The sequence below is a fragment of the Crinia signifera genome, chromosome 8 (genome assembly GCF_055691185.1).
Source record: "Crinia signifera chromosome 8, ASM5569118v1, whole genome shotgun sequence".
In the NCBI taxonomy this organism is placed as follows: domain Eukaryota; kingdom Metazoa; phylum Chordata; class Amphibia; order Anura; family Myobatrachidae; genus Crinia; species Crinia signifera.
Window position 1 is genome coordinate 15,783,484 of NC_139224.1, and position 20,912 is coordinate 15,804,395.

General features: G+C 47.2%; 1 protein-coding gene across 17 annotated transcripts in view; it reads left to right on the top strand.

Annotated features, from left to right (window-relative positions):
* DOCK3 (dedicator of cytokinesis 3) overlaps nt 1–20,912 on the top strand; it is a 244,387-nt gene that overhangs the window by 195,453 nt on the left and 28,022 nt on the right. For all 17 annotated transcript variants that reach the window (XR_014454283.1, XR_014454285.1, XR_014454279.1 and 14 more), the window contains 10 exons: nt 3,990–4,138; nt 13,076–13,162; nt 13,947–14,051; nt 14,150–14,291; nt 14,638–14,804; nt 14,890–14,976; nt 15,108–15,287; nt 17,395–17,478; nt 17,922–18,038; nt 18,805–18,920. Coding sequence is in view for 8 of the 17 variants with exons in the window: in XM_083155809.1 (XP_083011935.1) it covers nt 3,990–4,138; nt 13,076–13,162; nt 13,947–14,051; nt 14,150–14,291; nt 14,638–14,804; nt 14,890–14,976; nt 15,108–15,287; nt 17,395–17,478; nt 17,922–18,038; nt 18,805–18,920 (1,234 nt within the window). In the remaining 9 variants the exon portion in view is untranslated. The remainder of the gene's footprint in view (nt 1–3,989; nt 4,139–13,075; nt 13,163–13,946; nt 14,052–14,149; nt 14,292–14,637; nt 14,805–14,889; nt 14,977–15,107; nt 15,288–17,394; nt 17,479–17,921; nt 18,039–18,804; nt 18,921–20,912) is intronic.

Below are 20,912 nucleotides of genomic sequence, written 5' to 3' on the forward strand. Positions count from 1 at the left end.
CACTGGGGGACTAATACTGTATAATATACACCTACAGGCGGAGAGCTATACAGGTACACACCCTGGTGGACTAATACTGTATAATATACACCTACAGGCGGAGAGCTGTACAGGTACACACCCTGGGGGACTAATACTGTATAATATACACCTACAGGCGGAGAGCTATACAGGTACACAACCTGGGGACTAATACTGTATAATATACACCTACAGGCGGAGAGCTATACAGGTACACACCCTGGGGGACTTATACTGTATAATATACACCTACAGGCGGAGAGCTATACAGGTACACACCCTGGGGACTAATACTGTATAATATACACCTACAGGTGGAGAGCTATACAGGTACACACCCTGGGGGACTAATACTGTATCATATACACCTACAGGCGGAGAGCTATACAGGTACACACCCTGGGGGACTAATACTGTATAATATACACCTACAGGCAGAGAGCTATACAGGTACACACGCTGGGGGACTAATACTGTATAATGTACACCTACAGGCGGAGAGCTATACAGGTACACACCCTGGTGGACTAATACTGTATAATATACACCTACAGGCGGAGAGCTGTACAGGTACACACCCTGGGGGACTAATACTGTATAGTATACACCTACAGGCAGAGAGCTATACAGGTACACACACTGGGGGACTAATACTGTATAATATACACCTACAGGCGGAGAGCTATACAGGTACACAACCTGGGGACTAATACTGTATAATATACACCTACAGGCGGAGAGCTATACAGGTACACACCCTGGGGGACTTATACTGTATAATATACACCTACAGGCGGAGAGCTATACAGGTACACACTGGGGGACTAATACTGTATAATATACACCTACAGGCGGAGAGCTATAAAGGTACACACACTGGGGGACTAATACTGTATAATATACACCTACAGGCGGAGAGCTATACAGGTACACACCCTGGGGGACTAATACTGTATAATATACACCTACAGGCGGAGAGCTATACAGCTATACACACTGGGGGACTAATACTGTATAATATACACCTACAGGCGGAGAGCTATACAGGTACACACCCTGGTGGACTAATACTGTATAATATACACCTACAGGCGGAGAGCTATACAGGTACACACCCTGGGGGACTAATACTGTATAGTATACACCTACAGGCAGAGAGCTATACAGGTACACACACTGGGGGACTAATACTGTATAATATACACCTACAGGTGGAGAGCTATACAGGTACACACCCTAGGGGACTAATACTGTATAATATACACCTACAGGCGGAGAGCTATACAGGTACACACCCTGGGCGACTAATACTGTGTAATATACACCTACAGGCGGAGAGCTATACAGGTACACACCCTGGGGACTAATACTGTATAATATACACCTACAGGCGGAGAGCTATACAGGTACACACCCTGGGGGACTAATACTGTATAATATACACCGACAGGCGGAGAGCTATATAGGTACACACACTGGGGACTAATATTGTATAATATACACCTACAGGCGGAGAGCTATACAGGTATACACACTGGGGGACTAATACTGTATAATATACACCTACAGGCGGAGAGCTATACAGGTACACACCCTGGTGGACTAATACTGTATAATATACACCTACAGGCGGAGAGCTGTACAGGTACACACCCTGGGGGACTAATACTGTATAATATACACCTACAGGCGGAGAGCTACAGTATACAGGTACACAACCTGGGGACTAATACTGTATAATATACACCTACAGGCGGAGAGCTATACAGGTACACACCCTGGGGGACTTATACTGTATAATATACACCTACAGGCGGAGAGCTATACAGGTACACACCCTGGGGACTAATACTGTATAATATACACCTACAGGTGGAGAGCTATACAGGTACACACCCTGGGGGACTAATACTGTATCATATACACCTACAGGCGGAGAGCTATACAGGTACACACCCTGGGGGACTAATACTGTATAATATACACCTACAGGCAGAGAGCTATACAGGTACACACGCTGGGGGACTAATACTGTATAATGTACACCTACAGGCGGAGAGCTATACAGGTACACACCCTGGTGGACTAATACTGTATAATATACACCTACAGGCGGAGAGCTGTACAGGTACACACCCTGGGGGACTAATACTGTATAATATACACCTACAGGCAGAGAGCTATAAAGGTACACACACTGGGGGACTAATACTGTATAATATACACCTACAGGCGGAGAGCTATACAGGTACACACCCTGGGGGACTAATACTGTATAATATACACCTACAGGCGGAGAGCTATACAGCTATACACACTGGGGGACTAATACTGTATAATATACACCTACAGGCGGAGAGCTATACAGGTACACACCCTGGTGGACTAATACTGTATAATATACACCTACAGGCGGAGAGCTATACAGGTACACACCCTGGGGGACTAATACTGTATAGTATACACCTACAGGCAGAGAGCTATACAGGTACACACTGGGGGACTAATACTGTATAATATACACCTACAGGTGGAGAGCTATACAGGTACACACCCTGGGGGACTAATACTGTATAATATACACCTACAGGCGGAGAGCTATACAGGTACACACCCTGGGCGACTAATACTGTGTAATATACACCTACAGGCGGAGAGCTATACAGGTACACACCCTGGGGACTAATACTGTATAATATACACCTACAGGCGGAGAGCTATACAGGTACACACCCTGGGGGACTAATACTGTATAATATACACCGACAGGCGGAGAGCTATATAGGTACACACACTGGGGACTAATATTGTATAATATACACCTACAGGCGGAGAGCTATACAGGTATACACACTGGGGGACTAATACTGTATAATATACACCTACAGGCGGAGAGCTATACAGGTACACAAACTGGGGGACTAATACTGTACAATATACACCTACAGGTGGAGAGCTATACAGGTATACACACTGGGGGACTAATACTGTATAATATACACCTACAGGCGGAGAGCTATACAGGTACACACGCTGGGGACTAATTCTGTATAATATACACCTACAGGCGGAGAGCTATACAGGTACACACGCTGGGGGACTAATACTGTATAATGTACACCTACAGGCGGAGAGCTATACAGGTACACACGCTGGGGGACTAATACTGTATAATATACACCTACAGGCGGAGAGCTATACAGGTACACACCCTGGGGGACTAATACTGTATAATATACACCTACAGGCGGAGAGCTATACAGGTACACACCCTGGGGGACTAATACTGTATAATATACACCTACAGGCGGAGAGCTATACAGGTACACACCCTGGGGACTAATACTGTATAATATACACCTACAGGCGGAGAGCTATACAGGTACACACCCTGGGGGACTAATACTGTATAATATACATCTACAGGCGGAGAGCTATACAGGTACACACCCTGGGGGACTAATACTGTATAATATACACTGACAGGCGGAGAGCTATACAGGTACACACCCTGGGGACTAATACTGTATAATATACACCTACAGGCGGAGAGCTATACAGGTACACACCCTGGGGGACTAATACTGTATAATATACACCTACAGGCGGAGAGCTATACAGGTACACACCCTGGGGGACTAATACTGTATAATATACACTGACAGGCGGAGAGCTATACAGGTACACACCCTGGGGGACTAATACTGTATAATATACACCTACAGGCGGAGAGCTATACAGGTACACACCCTGGGGACTAATACTGTATAATATACACCTACAGGCGGAGAGCTATACAGGTACACACCCTGGGGACTAATACTGTATAATGTACACCTACAGGCGGAGAGCTATACCGGTACACACCCTAGGGGACTAATACTGTATAATAAGCAGGTACAGGTGCGAGATGGGTCACTGAGGATGTAGTGTCAGGTCACCGTCCGCTTTGTATCTCTCTTCCCTAGAAGCTGCATTCACTCTGCTCCTGTACTGGGAGACACTGCACTGGGAAGACCGCTCCCTACGGGAGTTCCTCCATTACCCGGTCCAGAGCGAGTGGCAGCGAAAAGAAAGTCTGAGCCGCAAAATCATCCACTACTTCAACAAGGGCAAGGTGAGCTAGCACTCTATTCCTAATGTTCCCGGAGAGCAGCCTGGCTACATGCACAGTATGACGTGATCTGTCATATACTCTATGAATGATATAGGGGGTAGGAATTCGTATTCCGTCATAGTCAGGCACATATTTGTATTTTTGAAATTCACTAATGTAGAGGTACGTTAGTATTTTGCCTTTGTACGGCCGATAATACAGTTGTATTTTACATTTACTCCTATGTTAAGTTACTAACAATTGGTATTTATAGATACATACTAGGTGTAAACAGGTACAAATCAGAAACAAATGCGACTGAAAAATCCTCCATGATTTCCAGGCGTATTTCACATTTTCAATATGTTGACATGTGAAATGACTCAGATATTGGCCCACAGCTACTCCCATGAACAAATGTGTGCCTTATAACAGCCCATTAAGCACACAGACACACTTCTCTGCTTGTTACAGAGATGGGTACGCATTTATTCATTGAGAAGTTTTCATTGTGGGCTGTGGGCTACCTGATGTGCTGATATAGGCATCGAAGAAGAGGCAGGTGTCATGAAAGAGAACATCAGCAGCAGCTTGTGCTATAGTTACCTCCCCTCCTGCATTCTGCAGGAGACTCCCCGACACAGCAGCAATCTCCCTCTCTCCCTCATTAGCCTAGCAATCTCCCTCATGTCACCTAGCCCATATTACACTGTTACATCATAGTTACCTCCCCTCCTGCATTCTGCAGGAGACTCCCCGACACAGCAGCAATCTCCCTCTCTCCCTCATTAGTCTAGCAATCTCCCTCATTTCACCTAGCCCACATTACACTGTTACATCATAGTTACCTCCCCTCCTGCATTCTGCAGGAGACTCCCCGACACAGCAGCAATCTCCCTCTCTCCCTCATTAGTCTAGCAATCTCCCTCATGTCACATAGCCCACAGTACACTGTTATATCATAGTTACCTCCCCTCCTGCATTCTGCAGGAGACTCCCCGACACAGCAGCAATCTCCCTCTCTCCCTCATTAGTCTAGCAATCTCCCTCATTTCACCTATACCACATTACACTGTTACATCATAGTTACCTCCCCTCCTGCATTCTGCAGGAGACTCCCCGACACAGCAGCAATCTCCCTCTCTCCCTCATTAGTCTAGCAATCTCCCTCATTTCACCTAGCCCACATTACACTGTTACATTTTTGGGGGGAAAGGAATGAGAGATAGATACAGTTACATTGAATCATCAGCACCATTTCCCAGCACTTTACCAAGTATAATAGCTCTTACTAACCGCTTTGGGGCTCATCTACATTTGGATATAAGTCATTTTAAATTACACACCCACGCTTCTAGGTGCCACGTTCACAATCTCTTGTCACAATCTCTCCATATATGGAATTAGACACACCCTTTGGGTGGAGCATGACACGCCCCCTCAATGGGGCGCTTTGCAAAATGCTATTTCCAACTATAATCTCCCTGAAACTAGTTTTCAAAAGTAGGCAAGTATGGCTTGTGCAGGATCCTCGAAGACTGCGTATCCCTCGTTTAATCTTCCCCACCTGACTACTCTCACTATCAGATGCAGACATTACACACACAAAAACATACAACACACTGAAACATAAAAAGACAAAGAAAGAACACCTCCTCTCCTTACCTCACACACACACACACACACAAACACATATAAACTTCACTCACAAATAAAGACTTAATACAAAACTAAATGACAACACAAACCACAAGACAACTTTCAAATAAATAAACCACTCAACAATCACTAGATAACTCCCCAAACTCCAACCTACTGCACTCTCCACAACACACCTATCTAACCCACATGGAGCTGGGGAGCGTATGGGTTTTTTGTATGGCTGGGAGAACACTCCGAAGTTTATAAGTTTAGCCAATCACAAAGCAACTTACTGTAAAGCTAAATTTACATGGGTATTCTTCAAAATATGTACGTATGTTCGCAATCACCTAGAGACCCGCTGCAAATGGACTCCTCTCCTGGTCCCTCCATCCCGCAACACCCCGAGACCACATTGACGGAGGTCCTAGCATATCTCCGCACCTTACCTACTAAGTCAGACCTCCCTTCCAAAAAGGACTTCTTGGATATGGAGCAGAAGCTACGTGAAACGATCAAAACGGAGATCTCATCAGTCCAATCTGAGCTAAACCAGACGACGCAACGTGTTTCAGATCTAGAAGACCTCACGAATGACGTGGTTCACTATCAGGATAAATTATATGAAACAGCATCCACCCACGCTCAGGAATTACAGTCCTTGCAGCGGCGTCTCGATGATTTGGACAACAGGGGGAGGAGAAATAATCTACGCATCAGAGGTCTTACAGAAGACATCCAGGGGCCTGGAATTATTGACGCTCTCACAAAAATATTTAATGAATTAACAGATGCCGCACCTGACCACACGTTTCTCTTTGACCGTGCCCACCGCGCATTGAGACCAAGGGGTCTTCAACCTGACAAGCCGAGGGATATTATCTGCCGGTTGCACTACCACAGAGAGCGTGAAGAAATCCTTAGTAAAGCCCGCAAACTGGAAGCCATTGAATTTAATGGAGAAAGGGTGCAAATATTCCCAGACTTGTCTTGGAACACTCTCCAACAAAGGCGTCTGCTTAAACCCCTCACGGATCAGCTTAAACAGAAAAACGTTAGATTCCGCTGGGGCTTCCCTTTGAGTATCCAGGCGTCTCATGAAGGTAAATTGGTGACTTTACAGACCCCGGAAGACTTAGACCCATTTTGCAAGGCCCTCGATATCCCAAGACCACATCTCGCTGACTGGCTACATCTGACAAAACGTCTAGACCCTCCGTGCCCTCCATCTGGACGCGCACGATGGCAGACAGTGGGCAGAGGTGCCGGATTGGCCTCCCCAGCGACGTCAACCCATTCAGACCACGCGACCTGACTTGGAGCCTTTTGAGATGGACTGGTCCTCATCCTACATAAAGGAGGGTGTGTTATACCCACTGCAAGGTGAACTCCCTGCTACTACAATGTAATTTGTGGATGTCTTCTCCTCCTCATGCTCCCCTTGAATGTAGGGGGCCTTCCCGTGACGTGGAGAATGGCCCATAACCAAGAGGCCTAGACGCTGTGGTCCCCTTATACCACAACTATGGAACTCAGGTGCGAGTTGTAATTTCTTGTAACTTTTTTTTGGGTCACAATTTTCATATAACCTACGATCGATTACTTGCCCTATTCAAAATGCCTTAGATATTACTTTATGACAATATTACAGGAAGACAGGAGCACCTGTTATACATAGTAACCAGGGTCCTTTAACTGTGTTTTTTCACCTAATGATTATTCTAGGGTTCCTGCTCCGGGCCTCGAGGGACCCCCTTATATGTCATCAGTGCAAAAAAGTTTTTGGAGTTGTTTGTTCTTTTTCTGTTTCTTTTTATTCTTCTCAGCTTAGAGGGGTTCCCTAATTCAGGCTTTAATAATTTGACCAATGGGATGTTGTCTGTTCCTGGGCGGACCCTCTACACCAGGGGACTATCGTTCTTCTAAACGAGGGACAGTTGTTGGTAAATTTGTTTATTGTCACAGTACCGACTCTTTGAAATGTTATTGGTTCTAATTATACCTTAAACTACCCCGCGCCCGGTGGGGGATGTGGCCACCGCCCCCAGTTGGGGTGAACCACATTTCTTTTTGGACTATGATGCATCATGCGTGCATCATTCAGTCCAACAGTGGTTTCATATTGTTCTTGTTGATAGCGTATATTGTTTTGTTTTCTTCTTACATGCAAATGTATTTCTCTTGGCTCTCGTTTCCTTCTCTTTCTATACCCCTTCCCCTTCCCTCCACTGCCCTAGGACCTCTTTGTAAGTGCATACTGACATCTGCTGATGCTATCCTGGTGGTGAGTGTGCTCCTATTAACTCAGCCATGTCGTTGCCTAATATGAAGTCACTTAAGCTATGCTCCCTGAATGTGAAGGGGCTTAATGTCCCTGAGAAAAGGTCCACTCTGGTCAGAGAACTTCGCACTAATAAGGTTGACGTGGCCTTTATACAGGAAACACATTTCAAACAGGGGGCATCACCAAGGTTGAGCAGTCACTACTATCCACTGGCTTACTCCAATTGTAATTCCTTAGGGAAAACTCTAGGCGTTTCCATGTTATTCTCCCGTCGCTTACACCCCACAGATATATCTCATCACTCTCTAATAGAGGGCCGCTGCCAAGTTTTACAGTGCACAATTTCTTCGCAGAGATACACATTTGTTAACGTCTACTCCCCCAACACTAGGCAGAGACAATTTTTTAATAGGTTTTTGCGTCTTATTGAACCTTACAGAGAGGGCTGTCTCGTGATTGGAGGAGACTTTAATTGGTCATTAGACCCTCTCCTGGACTGTAATCCAGTACCGAGCTCGCTACGGGGAAAGGACCATCGTAGGGTTAAACAACTCCTGCACGAACATCAGTTGATAGATGTCTGGCGGATTCTTAACCCTACGGTGAAAGACTTTTCATTTTTCTCTGCCCCTCATTTGACATACTCGCGTTTAGACTATTTCCTGGTCGACCATAGGTCCCTGCACAGCTTCACACATAGTGAAATCGGACAGATCACATGGTCTGACCACGCCCCCGTATACGTCACGGTTGGCGTCTCTGCTCCCTCTCCACGCCCTTGGAATTGGAGATTTAACGAGCTCTTACTATCTGATGTTAAATGTAAGAAAGATCTATCTGATGCAATCTTGGAATACATTTCTGTTAATGACAACGATCAGACGTCCCCGATAACAATCTGGGAAGCACATAAATGCGTGCTTAGGGGGAAGTGCATTCAATTGGGATCCCAAATAAAAAGGGAGAAGGAGTTGCGGAAGCAGACACTGATAACTCAGATAAAATCTTTAGAAACATCCCACAAGTCCACACTCTCCCCAGATATATTAAAAGAGCTCACCGATGCTAGAGTCGCACTTAACCAGTTAATTCTAGACAGAACTAAATTTGAGCTCCGGAAATGTAGACATAAATTTTACCTCTGGGGCAACAAACCTAGCTCAATGCTGGCGAGAGCTTTGAGAGCCCAAAGAGCGCAATCCTATGTCCAGAGCATCATGGATACGGATGGGAAACGGGTGCATACCTTCACCCAGATAGCAAAAGCTTTCGAAACCTACTACACACGACTCTATAACTTAAGGGGAGATATTTCCCAATATGATAGATCCTTACTTAAACAAGAAATTAATGATTATCTAACCTCAGTCCAATTCCCACGGCTCTCAGAGTTAGATTTGGCGACACTTGAGCAACCCTTTTCCATAAAGGAACTAGAGCAGGCCCTCTCCAACACCCCATCGGGTAAGAGTCCAGGCCCAGACGGCTTTACGATAACCTATTACAAGGCCTTTCGCTCAGCACTCATGCCACTTCTCTTAAAGGCATGCAATGCCATTTCTAAAGAAAAGCTCTTTTCTCCACAAAGCCTTGAAGCTCATATCTCCATAATCCCAAAAGAAGGGAAGGACCCGGCGCAGTGCTCGAGCTATAGGCCTATCTCTCTCTTAAACACTGACTTGAAGCTATTTGCTAAACTCCTTGCACTGAGATTGGGGCATCTTCTCCCTGGGTTGATACATGAGGACCAGGTGGGCTTCGTCACAGGACGAGAAGCTAAAGATAATACGACCAAAGTGATCGACTTAATCCATTTCACGAGGCTTGGCGGGGCCCACTTGGTCCTTCTGTCTACCGACGCGGAGAAAGCCTTCGATAGGGTAAATTGGACCTTTATGGAGACCCTTCTTGAACATATCGGACTGGGCCCGAGATGTCTCCATCGCATTTTAGCGCTTTATAGTTCTCCCTCAGCACGCATCCGGGTAAATGGCGAACTCTCTGATTCCTTTAACATTCGGAATGGTACGCGCCAGGGCTGCCCTCTGTCACCCTTAATTTTTGTATTATGTATGGAGGCACTGGCGCGTGCAATACGAATGAATGAAAACATCAAGGGAGTGGAGGTTGGTAGGAGCGAACACAAGCTTGCTCTATACGCTGATGATTTATTGGCCTTCGTCTCTAGTCCTACCACATCCCTGCCGTCCCTCATGAAGGAGTTTGAGAGATTCGCATACTTGTCTAACTTTAAAATAAATTACACCAAATCTGTCGCATTAAACGTGTCGGCTCCTGTCGATCAGGTGGAAGCTCTTAAGGGAGCTTTCCCCTTTCATTGGCAGTCGACACATATTAAATACCTAGGGACCTTATTAACCCGAGATAATGCGGACCTTTTTCAACTTAACTTCGTGCCGTTGCTTGCTAGCTTTAAAGCTTCTTTCTCTAAATGGTCTACACTCAAATTGTCCTGGCTGGGAAAGATCAACACGATAAAAATGAATATTCTCCCTAAGATATTGTATTTACTTCAAGCCCTTCCAATCGCGATACCCTCCTCCTTTTTTAGAGAGTTACAAGGTCTGGTGGGTAAATTTGTGTGGGCCAACCGCAGGCCTAGGCTTTCTCAAAAGATTTTAGTCCAGAGCAAGGAAAGGGGAGGCCTCCAGCTCCCTCACTTTATTAGCTACTATCACTCGGTCCATATTACTAGGGTGGTGGAGATGTCTCGGCCAGTCCAACTTAAACAATGGCCAGCTATTGAAGGCCACTCATCTGGTATATCTCCCCGGGTTATTCCCTGGCTTCGGAAGACCCCGACAGTGCGACATCCGACCTTGGCCCCAACGCTCCTGTGTTGGAGTAAGTACAAGCACCTCCAGTACTTTAACCCTGGCACATCACTCCTCACACCATTAGTTAATAACCCTGAATTCCCCCCAGGATTTGGCTTGCGTAATCTCTCTAGCCGATCCCCTGTTGACATGTCTTATCTGGGTCAATTAGTGGACAGGACTGGTTTACGTTCCTTTGAGGAACTGCACAAGGAGACTGGTCTCCCGATGAGTCTATTTTGGTTCTACCTCCAAATTAGACACTACATCGCCTCACTGCCCAAGCGCACTCAATCCTGGGAACCGACTCCTTTCGAGTCTCTATTACTCTCTCAAGAACCCCCAAAGCATTTAATCTCTAAATTTTATCAAACATGCCTAAATTGTCCATCCGGCTGGATGCCCGGCTACACTATGGCTTGGCACAGGGAGTTGGGGCGGGACCTATCGGAAGACCAGTGGTTGCAAATATTTAAATTTATTTCTATCTCCTCCTCATCGGTTCAGACACTGGAGACCCAGTATAAGATACTGTCACGTTGGTATAGATGTCCATCCATACTACATAAATTAAATAATACTATACCTGACCTCTGTTGGAGATGTAGTCAATCATCGGGTACTCCATTACATATATGGTGGGGGTGCCCTGGCATCCAAGAATACTGGCGCCAGGTACATAGAATTGCAGAAAAGATCACTAATTCCTCACTGCCTTTCACCCCAGAGTTTTGGCTGCTCAACCTTACAGATATGGCGATTTCTCGATTTAAGAAATCTTTACTTAAGCATTTATTGAATGCGGCTAGAGCAGTTATCCCATGTCACTGGAGATCAACGACACCACCCCCTATATCACACTGGTTCCGTAGAGTGGACCTATACATGTCTATGGAGGATCTGTCTTCTTTCCTGAAAGATCCCTCCCAATCTTTTGTGGCGACATGGCTGAGTTGGATCACTTTTAAGGAGTCAACGGACTACTCCCAGTTAGCTACACCCACTCAGAACCCAGAGACATAATTGTCCGTGGGCATAACCCTTCCCCTCCCCTCTCCGCCTTACTGTCCTTCTTCCTCTCTTTTCATTTCTCTCTTCTTCTCCTTGTTGTTTCTTAAATATATGATACTTTTTGTACAACTACACAGAATGTCTCTATTTCTGCTACAATGTGAAAGATAATCCTAGTATTTTTATATTCGACATGATATCTCTAATTTTGCAATGTCCTCACTCTGGAAATGATGCACACGACGTCTGTAATTGTTTCCTTCTGTTTATTATTGTTTTATCTTGTTCTGACAGTACATTACAATGTAACACCTTGAAGATGTTTGAACTCTTTATCTTAATAAAAAATTGTTTGCAAAAAAATAAAAATAAAATATGTACGTATAAAGCACACACAATACAAGGCATAAAAAACAGTAAAAATACGTACGGAAACCAAAATATGAATACGAATATACAAACAAAAATACCACTCCATACCACCAAATACACCCTGGAAAAATACGAATGGTAAAAATACAAAAGGTCAGTGAATTTGGAAAAGAATACAACTCCCAAATACAAATACACTTCCGATGCCAGTCATATGCAAAATTCGAATACCACTGAGAAGTAGTCGTATTCTTAGTAAATTTTGCCCAAGAGAGTTTATGCTGCTGTTACTCCTCCATAATAAGATTACAATGGAGTGCAGTTCCTTCTTTCAGCCTGTGGATGGCACTAATGTAACTTCTATATATGTAACAGCTGACTTTCCATATACTCAGAGGATACAGTGATACCTGCAATGGAAATGACATTAGAAACATTGTATAATTGTACTGATAACTGTCATGGTGCATAAGCTAGCAAAGGTGCATCCCCAGATGGATGTGGGACATCCTCCTAGTACATACTTGCCTACCTGGCCCTCTCCATGCGGGAGAAAATGCTCTGTTTCTGGATTTCCCTGGTAATGTATGATTGCCAGCACCTGTGGGGAGCTAGGTAAAGGTGTTTCACCACAGGTGATGGCAATCATACATTACCAGGGAAGTCCAGGAACAAAGCATTTTCTCCCGCATGGAGAGGGTCAGATAGGCAAGTATGTCCTAGTGTTACCGACCGCTGGGGATAAGCCGTACATGGTGCCGGCACACAGTGACGTATATCTGTGACTTCATCCCTCTGTCCTCTCTCCTTCAGTGCTGGGAGTATGGAATCCCTCTGTGCAGGGAGCTGGCCGCTCAGTATGAGAAGCTGTATGATTATCAGAGCCTCAGCTGGATATTGGTGAGAATACTCTTCTCTGTAATTGTCATTTATGGGCTTGTTTAATCTCAGTGCTGTATTTCGGACAACTGCACTCTCCCCGCTGTCTCCACTCTCTGCACTCTCCCCGCTGTCTCCACTCTCTGCACTCTCCCCGCTGTCTCCACTCTCTACACTCTCCCGCTGTCTGCACTTTCCCTGCTCTCTGCACTCTCCCCGCTCTCTCCACTCTCCCCACGCTCTGTACTCTCCCCACACTCTGTACTCTCCCGGCTCTCTGCACTCTCCCCGCTCTCTCCACTCGTACTGCTCTCTCCACTCTCCCCGCTCTCTGCACTCTCCCCGCTCTCTGCACTCTCCCCGCTCTCTGCACTCTCCCCGCTCTCTGCACTCTCCCCACTCTCTGCACTCACCCCACGCTCTGCACTCGTACTGCTCTCTCCACCCTCCCCGCTCTCTGCACTCTCTCCGCTCTCTCCCCACTGTCTTCACTCTCCCCGCGCTCTGCACTCTCCCCGCTCTCTGCACTCTCCCCACTCTCCCTGCTCTCTGCACTATCCCCGCTCTCCCCGCTCTGCACTCTCCCCGCTCTCCCTGCTCTCCCCGCTCTCCCCACTCTCCCCGCTACTCACAGAGCAGCACAGAACTGTGATACTACCTGCTCTATTACAGCTGAGTACTTTCCCATGAGCACAGAGGTACCCAGCCAATGACCATGCTATTAGAGCAGGGCCATAGCTGCTACATATCCAGCTCACACGCAGAGCGTCCCGTTCCCTTATGCTGCTTCTCTTACTGCCCGCAGAAAATGGAGGCCGCCTATTACGATCATATCATGGACCAGCAGAGACTTGAGCCTGAGTTCTTCCGAGTGGGCTTTTATGGCAAGAAGTTCCCGTTCTTCCTGCGGGTAAGAGCCTCATTGTGTACGGGCTGCGGGCCTGCCCGGCGCTGTGCCCATCGGCTTCCCTGTGGTTATGGTATATATCTCCCCTGTCTTATTGCCAGAATAAGGAGTTTGTGTGCCGCGGCCACGACTACGAGCGGCTGGAGGCGTTTCAGCAGAGGATGCTGACCGAGTTCCCACAGGCTGTAGCCATGCAGCATCTCAACCATCCTGATGACACCATCCTGCAGAGCGACTCGCAGTGTATCCTGTACTGTGTGTGTGCGTGGGGGGGGGGCTGCGGTGTAGTCACTGGGGCAGCGGGGGTCACAGAGTGAGGCTGATCTATCACATTATGTCAGCTAGCACCAGGAATAGTGCTGGAACCCAACCAGGGTATATATAATAGCTTGAGACTCTTATGCTGTTGCCACTATAATGACAGGGGCAGATGTATAAACGTCAGGAGACGATTGGCTGGTATAGTATATTATGTGAGACAGATGGTAACGATGCTTCAGCAGATCACAACAACATGGTCCTAGTGGTCTGCTGGCGCCAGCCTGGGATAACGAGGCTTCTGAGTTACTTCCCTGACTCTCTGCCTTAGACCTGCAGATTTATGCAGTCACCCCTCTCCCAGACACCCCAAGAGTCCTGAACATGGATCAGGTCCCCGAGAGGATAAAGAGTTTCTACAGAGTAAACAACGTCCGTAGGTTTCGCTATGACCGACCGTTCCACCGGGGGACGCGGGACAAGGATAACGAGTTTAAGGTGGGTCCCGAACTGAAGTCCTCTCTCTTCCGCACTTTGTGTGTCTGCAGATTATCGTCACATAATCTGATTCTCTCTCTCTCAGAGTCTATGGATAGAGCGCAGCACTCTCACACTGTCACACAGCCTCCCGGGAATCTCGTGCTGGTTTGAAGTGCAGAAGAGAGAGCTGGTACGTCTGAGCGGTGTGGAGAACGTGGGGTGCTAGAGGTTCCTCCATCCAGAGTGATGGGGACATAGTTTAGGATTTCTGTGAATCCCGGCATTATATTAATGGATATTATCATTGATTGGATGTCCTAGGTGGAGGTCAGCCCCTTGGAGAATGCTCTGCAGGTTCTGGGTAACAAGACACAAGAGCTCCGCGCTCTGATCACGCAGTATCAGCACCACAATCTGCACGGGAATATCAACCTGCTCAGCATGTGCCTCAATGGTGTCATTGATGCAGCCGTCAATGGAGGAATCACCCGCTACCAAGAGGTTCGGGGAGCACTGACCAGCCCCTGGGAGATTGCTAGAGCCTGGGTTACAGTACAGGATTAAAGGGAAGAGGAGATAGGGGCCAGGGCCGGCATGGATGGTGAAGGGCATGGCAGAAGACAGGGTAGATGGGTAGAGCGGAGGATGGGAATAGAAGAGAGCTGGATGGGGAGAGGATGGTCACCCATGAGGGTTGGAAGGTAAGATGGGTAGGTGGGCACAGTGGAGCGTTGGAAGACAGTGGGTAGGGATGAGGATGGGCATGGATGAGGGTTGGAAGGTATGATGGTGGGTGGGCACAGAGGAGGGTTGGTAGGGATGAGGATGGGCATGGATGAGGGTTGGAAGGTAAGATTGGTAGGGAAGAGGGTAGGTGGGCACAGTGGAGCGTTGGAAGACAGTGGGTAGGGATGAGGATGGGCATGGATGAGGGTTGGAAGGTATGACGGTGGGTGGGCACAGAGGAGGGTTGGTAGACAGTGGGTAGGGATGAGGATGGGCATGGATGAGGGTTGGAAGGTAAGAGGGTGGGTGGGCACTGAGGAGGGTTGGAAGACAGTGGGTAGGGATGAGGATGGGCATGGATGAGGGTTGGAAGGTAAGATGGGTAGGGAAGAGGGTGGGTGGGCACAGAGAAGGGTTGGAAGACAGTGGGTAGGGATGAGGATGGGCATGGATGAGGGTTGGAAGGTAAGATCGGTAGGGAAGAGGGTGGGTGGGCACAAAGGAGGGTTGGTAGACAGTGGGTAGGGATGAGGATGGGCATGGATGAGGGTTGGAAGGTAAGATCGGTAGGGAAGAGGGTGGGTGGGCACAAAGGAGGGTTGGTAGACAGTGGGTAGGGATGAGGATGGGCATGGATGAGGGTTGGAAGGTAAGATCGGTAGGGAAGAGGGTGGGTGGGCACAGAGAAGGGTTGGAAGACAGTGGGTAGGGATGAGGATGGGCATGGATGAGGGTTGGAAGGTAAGATCGGTAGGGAAGAGGGTGGGTGGGCACAAAGGAGGGTTGGTAGACAGTGGGTAGGGATGAGGATGGGCATGGATGAGGGTTGGAAGGTAAGATGGGTAGGGAAGAGGGTGGGTGGGCACAGGGAAGAGTTGGAAGACAGTGGGTAGGTATGAGGATGGGCATGGATGAGGGTTGGATGGTAAGATGGGTAGAGAAGAGGGTGGGTGGGCACTGAGGAGGGTTGTAAGACAGTGGGTAGGGATGAGGCTGGGCATGGATGAGGGTTGGAAGGTAAGATCGGTAGGGAAGAGGGTGGGTGGGCACAAAGGAGGGTTGGTAGACAGTGGGTAGGGATGAGGATGGGCATGGATGAGGGTTGGAAGGTAAGATCGGTAGGGAAGAGGGTGGGTGGGCACAAAGGAGGGTTGGTAGACAGTGGGTAGGGATGAGGATGGGCATGGATGAGGGTTGGAAGGTAAGATCGGTAGGGAAGAGGGTGGGTGGGCACAGAGAAGGGTTGGAAGACAGTGGGTAGGGATGAGGATGGGCATGGATGAGGGTTGGATGGTAAGATGGGTAGAGAAGAGGGTGGGTGGGCACTGAGGAGGGTTGTAAGACAGTGGGTAGGGATGAGGCTGGGCATGGATGAGGGTTGGAAGGTAAGGTGGGTAGAGAAGAGGGTGAGTGGGCATTGTAAGACAATGGGTAGGGATGAGGCTGGGCATGGATGAGGGTTGGAAGGTAAGATGGGTAGAGAAGAGGGTGGGTGGGCATTGTAAGACAGTGGGTAGGGATAAGGGGGTTAGATAAAGAGATGGGCGCGGATGAGAGCTAGAAGATAATGGGTAAGGATAAGGGCATATGGATGGATGGAATAGAGTGGGTGTATATGGGGGTGGCAGAGATGAGGGGTGGGGGTATTCTGTATTCATTATAGATACATGGATTGGAAACTGTCATAGTCCCAGGTTATCAGATTAATTACTGAGATTTTATGTCCCTGCTTCCCCTATGTAATAGTACCATCCGATGTCAGCCTGCCTACATTCTGTCCATACTTCCTCTCTCTCCCCCTCTTCCTCATGGCCTCACTCTCACCCCCTCTTCTACCTCTGGTCGCCCGATCCCTCACACTCTCCCCTCTCCCGCCCGCTAGGCATTCTTCGACAAGGATTACATCACGCAGCACCCGGAGGACGCAGACAAGATCAGCCAGCTGAAGGAGCTTATGCAGGAGCAGGTATAATGTGTGTGACATTGGAGGTCATGTATACTGTAATTACATCACTCAACCTTTGTGTGCAACTATCCCTGGTGAGGCCTGTGCCTGGCACCTCCATATTAAGCAATATGTCTGATTACGCCGTGGAGTTGGGAAGTTCAGGTTTTCCTTATTGTAATACACAGAACAGCTCCACCATCATTCTCCATATACACCCAACAGGAGAACCTTCATTTAGTGTGTAAAGCCAACTCCTCATCCTGCCTCAGCACTGCCCCCTGGTGTCCACACTGCAGAACGAATGCCAATGTATAGCTGCTTCCTATTGGTGATTCTATGTCTGACAGTAACATGAATATATATACAGACAAATCTTTATGGCCGTTTTGTCTTGGAGTAAATAGTGCTGACCACCTCTTTTATGTATCCTCAGTGTCCTGACTCTATTCTCTGTGTTCCAGGTGCATGTGTTAGGGGTGGGCCTGGCCGTACATGAGCGCTGTGTTCACCCAGAGATGAGACCACTTCACAAGAAACTGGTGGATCAGTTCCAGGTCATGCGCTCTAGTCTGTACCAGGTATGTGTGGCTGTTACTACAGGAGTGACCGTCTGATCATAACAGACAGAGACATGTAACAGACAGAGTGCCAGTTACCACATGTATGTCATACCTATATAATATGCTGAGCGCCAGTTACCACATGTTTGTCATACCTATATAATATGCTGCGTGCCAGTTACCACATGTATGTCATACCTATATAATATGCTGCGTGCCAGTTACCACATGTATGTCATACCTATATAATATGCTGAGCGCCAGTTACCACATGTATGTCATACCTATATAATATGCTGAGCGCCAGTTACCACATGTATGTCATACCTATATAATATGCTTAACGCCAGTTACCACATGTATGTCATACCTATATAATATGCTGCATGCCAGTTACCACATGTTTGTCATACCTATATAATATGCTGAGCGCCAGTTACCATATGTATGTCATACCTATATAATATGCTGATTGCCAGTTACCACATGTATGTCATACCTATATAATATGCTGAGCGCCAGTTACCACATGTATGTCATACCTATATAATATGCTGAGCGCCAGTTACCACATGTATGTCATACCTATATAATATGCTGAGCGCCAGTTACCACATGTATGTCATACCTATATAATATGCTGCATGCCAGTTACCACATGTTTGTCATACCTATATAATATGCTGAGCGCCAGTTACCACATGTATGTCATACCTATATAATATGCTGAGCGCCAGTTACCACATGTATGTCATACCTATGTTGGTTTCCCTTCTGACCACAGGAGTTCCCGGCATTGGAGAAGATGAACCCCACCTGTGCCCCCCTTCCCCGCGGTAACATGTTACTGTCACACGCTGCTCTGAGTAACGACAGTATGAGGCTGCTGCACAGACACAGGTAATGTCACACTAATACACCAGGGACAGCGTATGTATGACTGGTCCCACTGGTCCCGCTGGTGACAACATCAGGTGAATAAGAAACATCAGTGGGCAGGCATACCAAGACATGTATCATACAGAGGAATATCACATACCAAGACATGTATCATACAGAGGAATATCACGTGCAGAGACAGGTATCTTACTGAGACATGTAACATACAGAGACATGTAACATACGGAGGCAGGTAACATACGGAGACAGGTAACATACGGAGACATGTAACATACGGAGGCAGGTAACATACGGAGACAGGTAACATACGGAGGCAGGTAACATACGGAGACATGTAACATACGGAGACATGTAACATACGGAGGCAGGTAACATACGGAGACAGGTAACATACGGAGACATGTAACATACGGAGGCAGGTAACATACGGAGACAGGTAACATACGGAGGCAGGTAACATACGGAGACATGTAACATACGGAGACATGTAACATACGGAGGCAGGTAACATACGGAGGCAGGTAACATACGGAGACATGTAACATACGGAGACAGGTAACATACGGAGGCAGGTAACATACGGAGACATGTGTCATATACGGAGACAGGTAACATAAGGAGGCAGGTAACATACGGAGGCAGGTAACATACGGAGACAGGTAACATACGGAGACAGGTAACTTACGGAGACAGGTAACTTACGGAGACATGTAACATACGGAGACAGGTAACATACGGAGGCAGGTAACATACGGAGACAGGTAACATACGGAGGCAGGTAACATACGGAGACAGGTAACATACGGAGGCAGGTAACATACGGAGACAGGTAACATATGGAGACAGGTAACATACGGAGGCAGGTAACATACGGAGGCAGGTAACATACGGAGGCAGGTATCATACGGAGGCATGTAACATACGGAGGTAGGTAACATACAGAGGAATATCACATGCAGAGACAGGTTACATACAGAGGAATATCACATGCAGAGACAGGTTACATACGGAGGCAGGTAACATACGGAGACAGGTAACATACGGAGGCAGGTAACATACGGAGACAGGTAACATACGGAGACAGGTAACATACGGAAACAGGTAACATACGGAGGCAGGTAACATACGGAGACAGGTAACATACGGAGGCAGGTAACATACGGAGGTAGGTAACATACAGAGGAATATCACATGCAGAGACAGGTATCATACGGAGACAGGTAACATACGGAGACAGGTAACATACGGAGGCATGTAACATACGGAGGCAGGTAACATACGGAGGCAGGTAACATACGGAGACAGGTAACTTACTGAGACAGGTATCATACGGAGACAGGTAACATACGGAGACAGGTATCATACGGAGACAGGTAACATATGGAGACAGGTAACATACGGAGGCAGGTAACATACGGAGGCAGGTAACTTACTGAGACATGTAACTTACTGAGACATGTAACATACGGAGGCAGGTAACATACGGAGACAGGTAACATACGGAGGCAGGTAACTTACGGAGACAGGTAACTTACTGAGACAGGTAACATACGGAGACAGGTAACGTACGGAGACAGGTAACATACGGACACAGGTATTATACGGAGACAGGTATTATACAGAGACAGGTATCATACGGAGACAGGTATCATACGGAGACAGGTATCATACGGAGACAGGTAACATACGGAGACAGGTAACATACGGAGACAGGTAACATACGGAGACAGGTAACATATGGAGACAGGTAACATACGGAGACAGGTAACATACGGAGACAGGTAACATAAGGAGACAGGTAACATACGGAGACAGGTAACATACGGAGACAGGTAACATACGGAGACAGGTAACATATGGAGACAGGTAACATACGGAGACAGGTAACATATGGAGACAGGTAACATATGGAGACAGGTAACATATGGAGACAGGTAACATATGGAGACAGGTAACATACGGAGACAGGTAACATACGGAGGCATGTAACAT